This window comes from Rhinolophus sinicus, linkage group LG16 (assembly GCF_036562045.2).
Source record: "Rhinolophus sinicus isolate RSC01 linkage group LG16, ASM3656204v1, whole genome shotgun sequence".
Classification (NCBI taxonomy): Eukaryota; Metazoa; Chordata; class Mammalia; order Chiroptera; family Rhinolophidae; genus Rhinolophus; species Rhinolophus sinicus.
The window spans coordinates 32,502,663-32,520,963 of record NC_133765.1 but is presented as its reverse complement, the minus strand read 5'-3'; the positions used below and the strand labels follow the sequence as shown (position 1 = coordinate 32,520,963).

Sequence of the window (18,301 nt, the reverse complement as noted above, 5' to 3'; positions counted from 1 at the left end):
CAAAAACTGACAATTGCCTCCTCTTGTCCATTTCCAACCGTTCCCCATGACTTTCGAAAGGAAGCCTTTCCTCATTCGTATCAGGATGTCTAACAGGAAGAACCTCTGTCCTCATGGCCTCTGTCCTCACCACATCTTCTTACCATGCTAGGCTTTTCATCACAGCCTTGTTTCCACTGAACTACCTTACTGTTCATTCCACAGGCCTATTTAGTGCAACGCGCACAGCTCCAGTGAGGCTCTTCAAAGTGCACCTTTCTCTACTCTTCTGAATGAAACATGGGTTCTCTTTGAGGACACTCATGGAAAGAACCTATAGGAGAGTCAACCTGAAACAGACCATCAAGTGGTGGTTTCCTGTAGAACAGGGAGTACATAAGTATCCTTGCCGTTGAGTGAAATTTCCAATTGGTACTTTGAGAATGAGAAATGTGTTTACTCATGGAACATGTTCTCAAAATCTCAAATTCTGGAGGTACTCATGCATCAGTGGAGTAATGGGAAGAAAACTTTGTAGGAGACAAAGGAATAAACTCTGAAACCACATTTCTCCTAGTAATGCATTTTCAGTCACCTAATAATCATGGGTTGGGTGGTCGTGCAGACAGTTTCCCATGAAAAAGGCAGAGTGTCAGTGCCAGGGCACAGAAGAATAGGCTCTCCCCTTGTCCACCCAAGCCCCAAGGCCATCCTTTACACAGAGCTCCATGGATAAATTAGGTGCTTATAAAAATACAGAAATGCAAATATGCCAAATAAAGCAAGGCTACCAAGTAATTATTTGCTTTTTACAAATGAGAATGGATACAAACACTGAGGTAACTGCCATGTCATGATGTAAGGAAAGCTTACAGACAGGAGTCTTTATAGGAACAATAAAGCAGCTGCAACAGCACAGTATCAACTACTGAGAGTCTACACTGAAGTATTTACATTTTATATAACACAGCACCCAACCTAAGAATCTGTTAGTTTTATTCAAACCTTCTTTCCAGCAATCATCTCTGTTGTCATGTTACATGTTTTTATAACCAATGTAACTATCTAAAACTGTTTGACAAAACAACTCAAGCCTAAGAGAAAACAGAGCACCTGTCCTAAGTATGACAGCTCTTTTGTTCTCCTTGGATGCCAACAGCATGAGATCTGTGTGAGCTTTGAGACTTGTGTTCTTCCAGCCTAACAAATCCAATCCCGAGAGCAGAAAATAGCCCTCTCTAAAAGAAGAAAGTCATCTTTCTTGGGAATGATGGGGCTTTCCCATTGCTGTCCCGAAGTCCCAGGTGTTACCTTTTGGCTGACAGGGCTCAGACAAGGAACTTGGCATCTGTGGGCCTGGGTTTCCTCCTCGGGAAAGGGCTATACAAAGGATGCCTCTCAGAGTGCTTGAGAAGTTAAATTAGGTACCGTGTGTGCTGGTATCCAGGGCACAGCCTGGCAAACAGCACGGGCTCCAGTGCTGAGAAGATCGAAAATCCAACAGGATGATCGATGTAATTACTAATAATAAGTTGTTGAGCAAGGATAAGATTGATCCACAACCAAGTCATAAATCTGAATTTCCTTGATATTCTGACCTACCACATGGTCATTTGCAAACATATGCTATGTCCTCTGCTAAACTGTAAATCCCGGGAGGTGAGGAACTGATGTGGTTAATGTGCAATCACTGCCTTGGGCCTCGTTACGGGGAAGACTGCGAGGGACTTTACTATTGTCCTCACAGCCCCCCTCAACACCATGGTGGCATTAACCATTAAAGCAATCCTGCTTCTTGGATCCTACATCAAGCATTCCAGCTTTCTCCTCGTCTGACCATATCATCTGTCCTTCATGTGCAAATGGCTCAGCACAGGCTGTGCACATTCCAGGCCCACTGTCCAAGCTTCATGCTTTTTACAGAAGTCTAAGGGACTGATACATGTTGCCACTCGCTATTCATTCACTCATTCTTTCTTTCTTCCACTGCTCTTGATCTGTACCTACGAACTGTTCTAGTACTGTGGAAATAGTAGGAATTAAGACAAAGTCACTGATTCAACAAAAATTTTAAAAATGACAAACCTGACCCGAGGAGGTTTGGAGTGACCGGAGGTGAGAAGGATGGAAGGATCACTCCATGTGCTACGTAAGTAAGGAACAGGCAGGGGCAGCAGCAGAGAACCCTTAGACAGTCCTGAAATGTGCCACGCTGGCCTGTTGGAAGCCTTTAGGAGATGGTTGAGTGGTGGTGGTGAGAAGAGGCTGAGCTGGTTACTGTGAGGTAAAGCTAAAAGGATTTGTTGATGGAGCAGATGGAAACTGAGAAAAGGCAGCAAAAGGACGTCTCCAGCAGCTTTGCCCTGAGCAAGTGCATGAATGGAGGTGCCGTTTACTGAGATGGGGATGTGTGTGGAAAGGGCAGGTGTTGGACAGGTTTAGCTTGAGATGCCTATTAAACACCCAAGTGGACCCGTCCGCCAGGCAGCAAGTTGAGTGACTCTGGAATTCAGGAGAGAAGTCGGCTAGAGATGTGTATTTGAGAGTTGTCGGAGTATAGATGACATTCCAGCCATGGAACCGGGTGATACTGCCCAGGGAGTGAGATGCTAGAAGGGAAGAGGTCCCAGGACGGCATGAGGACTGGGTTCCAGGGCGTTCCATGTGTAGATGCTGAGAACATGAAGAGGATTCAGGAAAGAAGTGGGAGGTAGAGGGGCCAGTGTGGTTGGGGGACCATCGAGAGAGAGTGTTGTCCTGAAAACCATGAGAAGAAAGTGTTTCAATAAAAGTTTTACACTACAAATCCAGTCCATTCATGAACTCTCTTGGCTCTTCCTTCAAACGTGACCTCCAGAATGTGACCTCTGATCACCACCCGCAACTCCAATGCACTGCAAGTCCCCATCAACTCCCTCCTAGGCAGCTGCAGAAGTCTTCAGCTGCTCTCTTTGCTTCCACTCTGGCTCCCCCAGGAGCTTCTTTTCCACTCAGCAGACAGAGTGATTCTTTGCAAAGGTAAGTCAGAACATACCCGTTATTTTATCTTTTCAATGCTGCTGACAGGTCCATAAGGTGAGGCCTGAGTCTGATCATTTGATTTGACGATAGAGAGTTAGTTATTCATTGGTATCCTGGAGTAAAGCAGTTTGGATGGATGGGTGGGGATGAAAGCTTATTCTAGTGGAGTTAGAATAGAAAGAATGAGTCCAAAACATTTCTGAAGGTGTTCAACCCCATTAGGATTCAGAGAAATGCAGATTGTTTAGCCACAAAGACATCTCACTACATACCCACAAGACTGGCCGTGTAAGACTGAAAATTCCAAGTATTACCGTGGAACACGGACACTCTCAGAAACTGCTATAGAAATGTAAACTGGCATGCCGCTTTGAACTAAGACTTTCCATTTTCTAGTTAAATCGAAGTCTCAAGTACCCTGTAACTTAGCTACTTTACTCTTACGTAAATGCCCTAGAAATTCCTGCTTTTTGTTACTGGACAGTAATGGTCATAGGAGCACTCTTCAGAGTAATGCCAAAGGAAAGAACCCTGTATTCACAGATAATAAAAGGATGTTAAACTGCGATGGAGTCACAGAGAAATACGAGTGTATGAGGTCTGATAATTAAGTTCGCGAACTCACCCCAGAGAAAGTGCTATATAGCTCATCGCTGAGTATTACTATGGTCACCTTCGAAGTACTCCCCTTGGGAAGCTATGCACCAATGCCAGTGCCTAGTCCACCCCTCAAAGGAATTTTAGAACTCCTTTTCTGGATTGGCCATCAGAGCTGTCATTGTATTACCCTTGATGTCCTGAGTGTCATCAAAATGTCTTCCTTTCAGTATTTCCTTTATCTTTGGGTAAAGAAAGAAGTCATTGGGGCCAGATCAGGTGAGTAGGGAGGGTGTTCGAATACAGTTATTTGTTTACTGGCTAAAAACTCCCTCACAGACAGTGCAGTATGAGCTGATGCATTGCCATGATGCAAGAGCCATGAATTATTGGCGACAAGTTCAGGTCGTGTTTGTCTAACTTTTTCACGCGGCCTTTTCAAGCACTTCCAAATAGTAAACTTGGCTGTTTTCCAGTTGGTACAAATTCATAATTAATAATCCCGCTGATATTAAAAAAGGTTAGCAGCATTGTTTTGACTTTTGATTTGGACTGAAGGAACTTTTTTCGTCGTGGAGAATTGGCTGACTTCCATTGTATACTTTGACGCTTTGTTTCAGGGTTATATTGGTACACCCATCTTTCATCACCAGTGATAACATGGCCCAAAATACCATCTTGCCTCTCCAAAAGGTCTTGGCAAACTTCCTCTCTCCTTTGCATTTGTCATCAGTGAGCTCCTTCGGGACCATTTTTGCACACACCTTTCTCATGCCAACATTTTCAATTAAGATTTTCCTGTTTATCGATGTTTACTTGGTCGGCTATGCTTCTCACAGTCAGCCAACGATTTTGGTGCACAATTTGAAAAATGTTTGCAATGCTTTCTTCAGTTCTGTTTGTTACTGGCCACCCTGACCTCTCTTCATCGGTGACGTGTTCTTTCCCCTCAGAAAAACGTTTAATCCATTTGTACACTGTGGTTTTCTTCATGACATTATCCTCATAAACTTGGACTAACATATCCGTGATTTCACTTCCATTCTTTCCAAGTTTAACAGGAAATTTAATGTGTGTTCATTGCTCTAATTCAAGCTCCGACATTCTCACAAGGGCACACAAATACACGCAACAACAATAATGAACGGCACTCAACAAGACACCACCACACATCGATATGAACGCAGCTGTGAGACACTAATATACCAAGGTTATGAAACCTTACTGAGCTGTTTGTACAGTGCTGCCAATGGAAATGCACATGGCAAGTTGGTGAACTTAACAGGCATACCTTGTAGAGCAATGGAAAGGAAGGAACTATAGCAGCACACCAACACTGTTAGTAAACTTAAATACTCTGTGGAACAAAGAGGCCACATGTAAACACTACATTCATATGGGTTTATATGAAGTTAAGAAGTACCATGGGAACCACTTCCAAAATGTTAAAGTAAGGTTCTCCAGAAATTCCCTTCTCCATAAAAGCTGGCAAAAATAGTGCAAATCAACTTTTTTTTGGAAGTATGGAAAGGAATCAAAGTCACGGAACCATCTCAAGTAAACTTGTTTATTTAAAAACAAAAACAATAAGACGGCCGAGTCTTGGCAACAGCAGTGACTATGTGAAGTTTTTTGTTGTTGTTTTTTCCATCACCATATATTGGATCCCTTTACCCTCATCCTACCCCCTTACCCTCTGGTAACCACTAAACTATTGTCTGTGTCTATGAGTTTTTGTTTCTTCATTTACTTGTCTTGTTCTTTTGTTGTTTTCATTTTTATACACCACATATCAGTGAAATCATATGGTTCTAAACTTTTTCTGACTCTTTTTCGCTCACCATAATAATCTCAAGATCCATCCATGTTGTCGCAAATGGTACTATTTCATCTTTTCTTATGGCAGAATAGTATTCCATTGTGTTTATATATCACAACTTCTTTATCCAAGCATCTATCGAAGGACACTTTGGTTGTTTCCATGCTATGTGAAGTTTTAATTGCCCTATAGCCGTATCCCTCTCCTCCGGTCCCCACAAGCCTTCGAAACCACATCATCTCAACTACAGTAGCTATGGAAAGCAGGCTGCCTCGTACCCAGTGGAATGGGCAGAAAAGTTTGGAGCTGGCTCAAAAGCCTTATCACCATAGCATTGCTACTAATTTACAAAATCTCTATTTACAGGACTTGTCTCTTAAAACTCTTAAAAGACAACATAAGGCACAAGTTTCATGGCACTGGATTTGGCAAAGATTTCTCACATATGACACCAAGGCACAAGCAACAAAAGACAAAATACACAAAATGGACTTCATAAAAAAAAATTAGAGCATTGAAAACCATTATGAACAGTAAAGAGGCAAAGTACAAAATGGGAGCAGATATTTGCAAATTATATATCTGGTAAGATATTAATATCCAGAATATATAGAGAAATCCTAAATCTCAACAACAATTTAAAAACCTCATTCAAAAAATGGGCAAAGGATTCAAATAAACATTTTGCCAAAGAAGATACACAGATGACCTCTACGCACATGAAAAGATACTCAACAATCATTAATCATTAGGGAGATGCAAATCAAAACTATAGTGGCAACTATCATTAGGATGGCAACTATCAAAAACAAACAAGTCCTCAGAAAATAAGTGTTGGAGAGGATGTGGAGAAAACTGGGACCCTCGTATACTGTTGGTGGGAATGTAAAATGGTACACCCGCTGTGGAATACAATATGGTGGTTCCTCAAAAATGAAAAATAGAATTATTATATGATCCAGCTATTCCACTTCTGGGTATATACCCAAAAGAATCTAACACAGGGTGTTGATGTCCATTTGTATGTCCATTATCATAGCAGCATTATTCACAATAGCTAGTGTCCATCGATGGACTTAAGTGTCCATCGAGGGATGAATGGATGAGCAAAGTATGGTATGTATATATCATGGAATATATTCACCCTTAAAAAGGAGATTCTGCAACATGCTGCAACATGAATGAACCTTGACAACATCATGCTAAGTGAAATAAGCCAGTCACAAAAAGACAAGTACTGTATGATTCCACTATATGAGGTAGTCAGAGTAGTCAAAATCATAGAGAAGAAAGTAGAATGGCAGTTGCTAGGGGCTGGGTGGAAGAAGGCCATCGGGATTTATAGATTACTGAGTACAGAGTTTCAGGTTTACAAGATGAAGAGTCTGAGGCTGGATAGTAGTGATGATAGCCAACATTATGAATGTATTTAATACAACTGAGTGTACACTTAACAATGGTTAAGATGGTAAAATAAATTGGAAGAAAAAAAGTAAGGAGACACCATCAAGAAAGTGAAAAGACAGCCCACAGAATGTGAGAAAACATTTGCAAATCATGGGGACTAGTACCCAGAAAATATTAAGGAGTCTTACAACTCAACAAGAAAAAAACATCCAATTTTACAGGGGTAAAGGATGTGAACAGACATTTCTGCAAAGAAGCTATAAATGGCCAATAAGAATATGAAAAGATGTATAACATCATTAATTATTAGGGAAGTACAGATCAAAATATGACGAGATACCACTTCAGACACACTAGAGAGGCTATAATAAGAAAGATGGACAATAACAAATGTCAGTGATGATGTGGAAAATTGGAACCCTCATTCATTGCTGGCTGGAATGTGAAATTGTGTAGCTGCTCTGTAGAACAGTTGGGCAGTTCCTCAAGAGGCTACACCTAGAGTTAGTTATATGACCAAGCAATTCCACTCCTATTTACCCAAGGAAATGAAAACCTATGTCCATGCAAATCTTGTACTCATATGTCCACAGCAGTATTATTCATAATAGCCAACGAGTGGAAACAACCAAAATGCTCATCACTTGCTGAATCAAAAAATAAAATCTGCTATGTCCATACAAAAAGAATATTATTTGGCCAAAAGGACAGGAAGTACTGATACAATCTACCACTTGGCTAATCCTTGGAAACATGATGCGAGGTGAAATAAAAAGTCACAGAAGACTATAACATGTAGGATTCCACTGCTATGAAGTGACCAGAGTAGACAAAATCACAGAGCTAGAAAGTAGAGGAGTGGTGGCCATGAACTGGATGGTGGGGGGAGGGAAGGGAGGTAGAATGGGAGTGACTGATAATAGATACAGGAGTTTTGATTGGGGGTGAGGAAATGTTCTAAAATTGATTGTGTTGACACTTGCATAATTTTCTGAATACACCACAAACGTCTTTAAAGGATCAATATTATGGTATGTGAATTATCTCTCAATAAAGGTGTTATTAAAAGATAAAGTGAAATAAAATTACCTAATTTTGAGGTGCATATTTAGGAAGCAAAACAATGAAAGTGACAAAATAGTCACCATAAACAACAGGATCATGAATACCTCTGAAGCAGGAGGCTGTGAGATTGGCAGTGGCACATGGGTGACTTCTATCGAGATAAAACTGTTGATTACTTGATCAAGGTTATATTTACACAACTGTTCCTTTCACTCTCTCTCTTTTCTTCTCTCTCTCTCTCTCTCTCTCTCTCTCTCTCTCCATCTCCATCTCCATCTCCATCTCCCTCTCTCTCAAATACACATAGCATAAAATTAACCACCTTAACCTTATGTAAGTGTACAGTTCAGCGGCATTAAGTACATTCACACTGTTGTGCCACCATCATGACCATCCACTTCCACATCTTCATCATCCTAAAGTGAAACTCTGTATCCATTAAACAATAACTCCCCATTACTCTTTTCCCCAACCCCTAACCTCTATTCTACTTTCTGTCTCCATGAACTTGACTATTTCAGGAACTTCATATAAATGAAATCATAACACATTTGTCCTTTAGTGTCTAGCTGTGCTCTTCCCTTTTTAATAATTTACTGAAAAATACATTTATGTACTATGCACATTTTATGATTGTACTATGATTCAAATTTTTAAATTTCAGAAAAGAAAAATGTAATAATGCAAATTGGATCCGAATGTATATACACTTTGAAAGAGTTTCATTGTAAAACAAGAAGAGAAATTGGATGGTAACTGGAGACTGATGTAGGCTGAGAGTGATGGATTTATAAAAGGGAGATATTACAGCGTATAATGTGATTGGATCCAATGGACAAACATACTTAAGAAGTCAGAGTCAGAAGGGACAGTTGGAAAAGTGAAGTCCATGAGACTGAAAGGGAAGAAGACCCCACACACAAGTAAAAGGACTGGCCTTAGCCTGGAGCGTGGACAATCTATCCAGTTAGTCGGAGGGAAATTCAGATGCAGGTGGACTCATGTGGTGTCTATGTGTGGAAGTATTCTTGTATTGCTTTTATTTTTCTCAGTGAAATATGAGGCTTCATTAGGAGAGTGAACTGACCAGCAAAATGTAGAAAGAGGTGCATTTCGAGATCAAGAATGTGCCATTCGGCAGTGTGGTGGTGGGTTTTTCTGAACACATTTTAGCCGTTCTGGGCACGCATGAAGCAAGTACAAAGAAATAACATTCTACAGATGAACTATCACAACACGCTTAGCTGGGAGTCATTTATTCATTCAATAAATTTTCTTGTTCATCTGCTCTTGAACCTGGGCATTTAAGGATGAATGAACAGAAGCAGTCAGTGAATACACGGAGGTCGTATTTTAAACACAAGGGAGACTTTTAGGATATCGGGTCCTCAACAGGCATAATCTTAGGACACCGATATGTCAGGGCCATCCTGAGAAGGGTGTGGGCCTAGGATACCAGCCAATGTGCCCATGAAAATTACACATAAGACTGCTCTGTTTGCATCTCCCATACAGACTTTTGGACAGTGTTGTCAACAGAACTTGAGACACTGAATTTTGATGATGTTAAAAAATAGAAGTACTGTTCCTTGTCCCATGGGTTACTAACACGCTTGGGTCTATCTCGGGCAAAGGGCAGCCACCCCTTTGCCTTATCTAACAGTATGGCCTGCGAGATGTACATATGACTAATGCCTCACTGAAAGATCAAGAATGCCCTGAGTTGCGAATGTCCTTGTGTTAACCATTTCAGAAGAGGGGAAATGGGCTGTGGAGTGTGCCTGCCAATGATCTCCAAGCCTCCTGGTCTGGAACATTAGGAGTTAGCCAAGCAACGGACACAGGAGGGGGAGGGAGGCAGGGGTGTTCCGTGGGGCACAGTTGAGGAAGGCATGGAGCTTTTCTCTCCTCTCTCAAGGTATATATAGCCTTGATTTGAGAGTTTGCAGTCCTTCTTGGTTACATCACCATGATGTCAAAAGGACTTTAGCCAAGGATCACTGAAGCTGATGCTGCGGAAAGAAGTCACAGCAAAAGGACACTCTCTGAAGGATAACTGAGGGATCCGAGAGGCTAGAAAGGACACAGCCAGAGGCTGCAGCTCTCAGAGGTAGGCAGTGGCCACCCTTTATGCAGCCAGCATATGTACCTCAGGAGCTAACACCTGTGACAGGTTCAGCGTGTCAGGGAGAGCTGCCGCTGATGGACACAGGCCCTGCATCCTCCACTGGTTCACTGGGGCCATGTCAGTGGCAGCCTCTGTGACAGAGCCTGCCTCTATACTACCTTCTCTATGGAAGAACCAAGTGGCCTTGGAAGAGGGTAAGATAAAGTTTCAGACGTGGGCTCTGCAGATGAAGGGCTTGAGGCTGGGGCCAGAGCCAGGATCCTCACATGTCAGGGTGAGGATCATGCTGTTGTTGGTACTGAGTTTCCTGCCAAGCATGTACTGTGACCTGGCATCAGTGTATTATTCTGCCTATGAAACAGTCATCCCCAGGAGTCTGACAGTTGAGGGAGGGGAAGAGCCAGGGGGAAAGGCAGCCTACGTGATACTGATGCAGGGCCAGAAGCAGCTGATACACCTGAAGGTGAAGAGAGACTATTTTGTGACTAACTTTCCGGTCTTCAGCTACCACAACGGCATCGTGAGGCAGGAAGCGCCTTTCATCTCACACGACTGTCACTATGAAGGCTACATAGAAGGAGTCCCGCGGTCCTTTGTTTCTGTCAACACCTGTTCAGGCCTCAGGGGCATCCTGATTAAGGAGGCAAAATCCTACGGCATCCAGCCCATCAACTCTTCCAAACGGTTTGAACACGTGTTGTACGCCATGGCACATGAAGCTCCAGTGTCCTGCAGTGTCGCCGCCAAAGACCGCCAGGTGGCGTCCAGCAGCCGGCACCACGAGAGCGGGAAGCCTGGCAGTCCACAGGCGCTGTCCTCCTTGTGGTCACACACCAAGTACGTGGAGATGGTCGTCGTGGTCAACAACCAGCGGTTCCAGATGTGGGGCAGTAACGTCAGTGAGACCGTCCAGAGAGTGGTGGACATCATTGCTCTGGCCAACAGCTTCACGAGGGGAATAAACACAGAGGTGGTGCTGGCTGGAATGGAGATTTGGACCGAGGGGGACCTCGTAGAGGTGCCAGGGGACCTGCAAGTTACACTCAGGAATTTCAATAGCTGGAGACAGGAGAAGCTCCTCCGTCGGGTGAAGCATGACGTTGCCCACATGATTGTTGGACAGCATCCTGCAGAGGGCACGGGACAGGCATTTCTCAGTGGTGCCTGTTCGAGGGGCTTTGCAGCGGCCGTTGAATCCTTCCATCATGAAGATGTCCTCCTGTTTGCGGCGCTCATGGTCCACGAGCTTGGGCACAACTTGGGTATTCAGCACGACCACTCGGCCTGCGTTTGTGAAGACAGACCCTTTGGCCTCATGCACGAGACTATCACTAAAGAAAGTGGCTTCAGCAACTGCAGCTCTGACTACTTCTCCCAGTTCCTGCGGGAGCACAAAGGGGCCTGCCTGTTTAACAACCCTCGGCGCAGAGGCCGCTGGCGTCGGGCTGCTGTGTGTGGAAATGGCGTGGTGGAGGACAGTGAGCAGTGTGACTGTGGTACTAAGTGTGGCAGTGATTCATGCTGTGACAACATGTGCAGGCTGATCAACGATGCAGTGTGTATTCCTGGACCTTGCTGTAATATGTCATGCCAATTTCAAGAAAAGGGATTCACATGCCGTTTTGCTGAGGGAGAGTGTGACCTCCCGGAGTATTGTGATGGTTCCTCTAGCAAATGCCCCACAGACAGCTACAAGCAAGATGGCACATCGTGTGATAGGTATTTCTATTGTGTCGATGGTATGTGCAGGAACCCTGATAATCAATGTGTACAGATTTTTGGGGAACATGCAAAGTCTGCTCCAGAGCAGTGTTATAGTTCGATAAACCGCAAAGGGGACCGGTTTGGAAACTGTGGTTTTCGTACCTCGAATAACGACCAATATGTTAAGTGTGAAAATATAAATATATTTTGTGGGAAGATTGTATGTACACTTGTTAAACAGCTACCATCAATCAAACCCGATCACACACTGATCCAGATTCCTTACGAAGATGACTACTGCTGGAGCATGGATGCCTATAACACTACTGATGTCCCTGACGATGGGGACACGCAACCTGGCACTCTCTGTGCCCTATCCAAAGTCTGCATTAATAGCTCCTGCACTGATTATACTGAGCTCAACTATGACTGCAAACCAGAGGAAATGTGTAACGGGAAAGGAGTATGCAACAATTTAAAGCACTGCCATTGTGACGATGGCTATGAGCCTCCTGACTGCAAAAACGTAGGTAACGGAGGCAGTGTGGACAGTGGCCCCCCTGGTGAGTCAAGTGCAGGACACACAGATGGAAGTGGAAGTCAGATCACTCAGAAACCTGACGAAGATGAACATGTGTTAGACAAGATGATCTCAGTCTTCTTTATATTTTTTATAATAATATTATTAATGATAATTATTTGCATGTACTTCCTTTGTAAAAGTTCAAAAGTACAGCTCACAGAAATGGGCCTAGAAGAGGCTGCAGAAAAGCCCCCAGAAGCCAAGCCTGGAGAGGTTGCCCCAGAAGAGGCTGCGCCAGAAGAGGGTACCCCAGAAGAGGTTGCCCCAGAAGAGGCTGCGCCAGAAGAGGCTACCCCCACAGAAACTCCCCCAGAAAAGGCTGCCTCCAAAGAGGCTGTCCCAGAAGAGGCTACCCCAGAAGATGTTCCATTAGAAGAGTCTGCCCCAGAAGGGGTAGAAGTAGATGAAGCAGAGGCATAAAACAAGTAGTGGGAGGAAGAAGCCAAATATATGAAACACCTCAAGCACTGAGAGGGAACTAGAGGCTTGGTGACACAGACGTGAAGTAGGAACTGACAGCTGAAATGACTAAGATTAAACAGTCTACAGAAATATACTAATGCAGGAGGAGAAATTCTCTCATTTTTATTATTCGTTTTAGTAATTCAGGTTTTATTTATTTAGTATGTTAAACATTTTACTAGTTTTTGCTTTTTCACATTGCATATGAACTCTTCACATGCATCTTTGACATCAATGTCCTTGTCTTGGGCCAGTTTTTCCAATCACCAGAAACTTTTTCAGGACATGCTATCTTTCACCTAAGTTGTTTGAGATACACTATTCTATGTACCTGCATTTATTACCATCACTTGGATTTTTATTTCAAGTAACAACTACCTATTATGACAGTTGTTTATGTGATCGATTGTGTTACTTTGCCTATAAATGTGCATTCATAAAACAAGGAGTTTTTATATCCAAAAATAAAGAAAACCCTGTTCAGATTAGACATCTCTTCAGATTGTACGTGGTGTAGTTCATTGAGTCCATTTTGTTCTGGGACTCTGTGGAGGGACGGTATCTGATAAAGCAGAAGACCCTGACCACTCCAGGGTCAAGAAGCCAGTGTTGGAGTCACACACCTTTTGAAATCTGGCAGATGTTTAACATTATTTATGTATATTCAATTTATTACTTCCCAGTATTTCCGGGTCTTTCCTATAGCCATACTCCCTTTCTACCTAAAAGATTTATTTTTCTTCTAAAGCAGCTTTCATAGCCCTTCCTCTTTACTAATCTTCCTGGGATGATTTTCAGACATCCAGCTATCTCATGTTTAGCTAATATCACCTAGAGTTAGAAAACTAACTTTATACTAATTTTATAACAGTATAGAGGCCCTATCACAGTGCTGAGTATATGTATGAAACTAAAATTTTGTCTTTTCTATTTTTATTATTTATTGAAATTAATAACTTGCTGGATTTTTACATCAGAAGGAACCTCTCCAATTACAGGTAACAGAGCATTGGAGGTTGTAGATACTTCTCTGTGAAGAAAGCACAAAGCAAGTATAACATTAACACTATTCATTATGTGCCAGTAACTGTGTTCAACACTTTACGTTGTCTTAATTTAATTCTCCCAACTGACCTATGAAACTTCCATTGTGCATATGAGGAAATAGAACAAAGAGAATTTGCTCTAGAGCTTGTAAAGTTGTAGAACCTGCATCTCTCCCCAGGCGTGTCTCAATCTACATTCTCTACTAATTCATGAGCCTTTGCCTTCAGTAAAAAAGTGATGAGGAAGACACTCAGTGTGCTCTTAATTGACTACTATTCTGAATCCTCAAATTGTGTAGTCATTATTGATGAAAATATCTTTTTTCCTATTACATGCTGACCATGGAGTGGCAGGCTGCTTAATGGAGTGGAGTAGATGCTTAATCCATGGAGTGGAGTAGATGCTTAATAAATGTTTACCAAGTACATGATTTAAATAAAGCTAACCTTAAAATATAAGGCCAGATTCATTCCCTGGGCAGGATGCTTCTTGACACGCTAGCACAACCAAAATCTTGCCCACATGCAATATTGCTAAATATAAACAGTGAAGTCATAGAAAGTTTATAAAACCCCCAACTCCAGAAAATGAAGGTTGAATCCCATTAGGATAGACTATGGTAGGGTAGGAGCTAGTTTTAATGTGGGTACGAGTGAGCAGGTGTAACTCCCATTAAATTTCCATGTCCAAGGGTTAGCATTTCCTGTAAAGCTTGGGTGACGATAGTTCATAAGGCACTGTGTGTGACTGTCTCTAGGAAGCATACACTTTCACCTGATTCCTCTCCTCATTATATTTGGAAGATTCTTAAGAATGCTCATGTGTTCCAATAATCTGCGTTGGGAGTCGCCCAGCCAGCTGCTCCCTGAAAAACTCTGATGGTGATTTATTGCTACCCTTTACCTGCCTTCCCTGAGTGGCTACTGTCCTTTCTGTGCTACCTCAGGCCAGCAGAGACCCAGGCCTTTCCCTTAGTTCCTCGAAGCACAGCCAAGTCCAGCCTCTAGATTTCTATCCAGATGTTGGGGAAAACAAAAATAAATTACAATGCGGAAAAGAACACATTTGGACATTGCCAATAATTAATGTTCCTAGAGTCCAGGGAACATGCTCCGCTGGGCGACTTGGATAGGCCATCTCTCACCTTTGACCTGACCTGACATTCTTTCTTGTTTCTGTAGGAGTGCTTTTGGGAATATTTTCATAACATGGAATGAGACTCCCTCCATTCTCTGGGCACCAGTGAAAGGAAAAATTAAAAAAAAAAATTTACTGAAAACCCACATCACATCATCATAACCTCACATGGATGTAATCAATCCCACAGTGATAACAAAGCATTACATTAGTTTGACAAAAACATATTTTTTGTATGTCCAAAGTTCATTTTTTAAAGCTTGCTCTTTTATTTTAATTGAGATATAATCGACATATATTAGTTTCAGGTATACAACATGATTCATATTTGTATATATTGTGAATGATCACCACAATAATTCTAGTTAATATGTATCACCATACAGTTACAATTTTTTTCCTTACAATGAGAACTTTTAAGATCTGTTCTCTTAGCAACTTCTAAATATACAATACAGTCACCATGTATATTATATCCCCCAAACTTATTTATTTTATAACTGGGTTTGCACCTTCTGACCAGATTCACCCATTTCCCCTACCTCTAACAAGCTCTAATTTGTTCTCTGTATCTATGAGTACATTTGTGGTTTGTTTGTATTTTTGGATTCCACATATTAGTGCGATCACATGGTATTTGTCTTTCTCTGTGTGACTTATTTCACTTAGTACAATGCCCTCAAGGTCCATTCATGTTGCCACAAATGGCAATATTTCCCTTTTTATGGTGGAATAAGAGTCCACTGTGTGTGTGTGTGTGTGTGTGTGTGTGTGTGTGTGTGTGTATGCATATACATATATCACATTTTCTTTATCCATTCCTCCATTGATGAACACATAGGTTACTTCCATATCTTGGCTAGTATGAACAATGTTGCAATGAACATGGGGTGCACATATCTTTTTGAGGTAGTGTTTTTGTTTCCTTTGGATAAATACCCAGAAGCGGACCTGCTGGATCATATGGCAGTTCTATTTTTAATTTTTTGAGGAAGCTCCATACTGTTTTACATAATGGTTGTACCAACTCACATTCCTACCAACAGTACACAGGGTTCCCTTTTCTCTATATCCTTTCCAATACTTGTTACTTGTTGTCTTTTTTATAATAGCCATTCTAACAGGTGTGAGGTGATATCTATGAGGTTAGACAATTAAATTCGAGAACTTGTCCTAGAAAAAGTGCTACATACCTCATTGCTAAATATCACTATGGTCACCCTCGAAGGACTCTTCCCCTTCGGAAGCCATGCACTGACACCAGCGCCTAGTCCACCCTTCAAAGCAATTTTGGAATTTTTCCTGGAATGGCCATCAGAGCTGTTGTCGTAGTCCCCTTGATGTCCTGAATGTTATCCAAATGTCTTCCTTTCAATATTTCCTTTATCTTTGGGTAAAGAAAGACGTCATTGGCGGCCAGATCAGGTGAGTAGGGAGTGTGTTCCAATACAGTTATTTGTTAACTGGCTAAAAACTCCCTCACAGTGCTGTGTGAGCTGTTGCACTGTTGTGATGCAAGACCCATGAATTGTTGGCAAAAAGTTCAGGTCGTTTTCGTCTAACTTTTTCACGCAGCCTTTTCAGCACTTCCAAATAGTAAACCTGGTTAACTGTTTGTCCAGTTGATACAAATTCATAATAATCCCTCTGATATAAAAAAAGGTTAGCAATATCGTTGCAACAAGTTCATGAATTTAATTATCAGACTGTGATTTTGATTTGCATTTCCCTGACTAGTGATGTTGAGCACCTTTTCATGTACCTCTTGGCCATCCGTATGTCTTCTTTAGAAAAATGTCTACTTGGAGGCTCTGCCCATTTATTAATGGATTTTTTTCCCTATTGAGTTGTATGAATTTAGAAAAATGTCTATTCGGAGGCTCTGCCCATTTATTAATGGGATTTTTTCCCTCTATTGAGTTCTATGAGTTCATTATATATTCTGGATATTAACCATTATCAGATATCTGATTTGCAAACTTTTTCCCCATTATGTATGTTGCCTTTTATTTTTGTTGATGGTTTCCTTTGCTGTGCAGAAGCATATTAGTTTGATGCAGTTCTACTTGTTTATTTTGGCTTTTCTTGCCTTTGTGTTTGGTGTCGAATCCAAAAAATCATTGCAAAGACTGATGTCAAGGAGCTTACCACCTATATTTTCCTCTAGGAGTTTTATGGTTTCAGGTCTTATGTTCAAGTCTTTAATTCATTTCGAATTAATTTTTGTGTGTGGTGTAAGATAGTGGTCCAGTTTCATTCTTTTGCATGTAGCTGTCCAGTTTTCCAAACACCGTTTATTGAAGAGACGTCCTTTCCCTATTGTATATTTTTTGCTCCTTTGTTGTAAATTAATTGACCACATACGTATGGCTTTATTTCTGGGTTCTCTATTCAGTTTCATTAATCTATGTGTCTGTTTTTATGTCATACCATACTGGTTTGATTACTATAGCTTTGTAATATAGTTGGAAATCAGGAAGTGTGATGCTTCCAGCTTTGTTCTTTGTCAAGATTGCTTTGGCTATTTGGGATTTTTTGGTAATTCCACACATATTTCAGGATTGTTTGTTATATTTCTGTGAAAATGCCACTGGAGTTCTGATAGGGTTTACACTGAATCTGTAGATGGCTTTGTGCATTATGGACAGTTTGACTATTAATTCTTCCAACCCACGAGTATGAAATATCTTTCCATTTCCTTATATCTTCTTCAATTTCTCCTTCTTTTTTTTTAAGGAGGGTGCAAGCAACCTTGATGTTATCAGCACCATGTTCTAACCAACTAAGCTAATCGGCCACCCCTTCAGTTTCTTTCATTAATGTCTTATAGTTCTCAGTGGACAGGACTTTCACCTCCTTGGTTAAATTTATTCCAGGTATTTTATTCCTTTTGATGCAATTGTAAATGGGATTGTTTTCTTTTTCTTTCTGATAGTTTGTTACTCTTAAATAGAAATGCAACATTTTTATATATTAACCTTGTATCCTACAACTTTATTAAATTAGTTTATTAGTTTTATTTAATTAGTTTTAACAGTTCTTTGCTGGAGTCTTTAAGATTGTCTATATATACTATTATTTGCAAGTAATGACAGTTTTACTTCTTCCTTTCCAATTTGGATGCCTTTCATTTCTTTTTCTTGCCTAATTGCTCTGGCGAGGACTTCCAATGCTATTCTGAATAACAGTGGTGAGAGTGGGCATCCTTGTCTTTTTCCTGATCTTAGAGGAAAGGTTTTAGCTTTTCACCATTGACTATGATGTTAGCTGTGGGTTCAAACTTCATTCTTGACTAGAATTTTGTCATTTTGGGTGGGGTGTGGACCAAAAGTCTCACTGAAGTGTTTTCTTA

General features: G+C 41.3%; 3 protein-coding genes across 9 annotated transcripts in view; 2 read left to right on the top strand and 1 right to left on the bottom strand.

Annotated features, from left to right (window-relative positions):
- Window positions 1-18,301, bottom strand: part of TMEM116 (transmembrane protein 116) — a 197,491-nt gene that overhangs the window by 119,307 nt on the left and 59,883 nt on the right. The window contains exon 11 of one of the 5 annotated variants that reach the window (XM_019733891.2): window positions 13,321-13,795. The exons of 3 other annotated variants lie outside the window; for them this stretch is intronic. In XM_019733891.2, the coding sequence (XP_019589450.1) occupies window positions 13,739-13,795 (57 nt within the window). In that variant the 3' untranslated portion in view covers window positions 13,321-13,738. Of the gene's footprint in view, window positions 1-13,320; window positions 13,796-15,194; window positions 18,298-18,301 lie in introns of those variants that run through there. One more of the 5 variants, XM_074321060.1, reaches the window with a different exon arrangement.
- MAPKAPK5 (MAPK activated protein kinase 5) overlaps window positions 1-18,301 on the top strand; it is a 104,688-nt gene that overhangs the window by 37,034 nt on the left and 49,353 nt on the right. The window lies entirely within an intron of this gene.
- Window positions 8,470-13,255, top strand: LOC109448492 (disintegrin and metalloproteinase domain-containing protein 1a). The gene has a single exon (XM_074321052.1). The coding sequence runs from the start codon at window positions 10,132-10,134 to the stop codon at window positions 12,721-12,723; it is 2,592 nt and encodes an 863-aa protein (XP_074177153.1). The 5' UTR covers window positions 8,470-10,131; the 3' UTR covers window positions 12,724-13,255.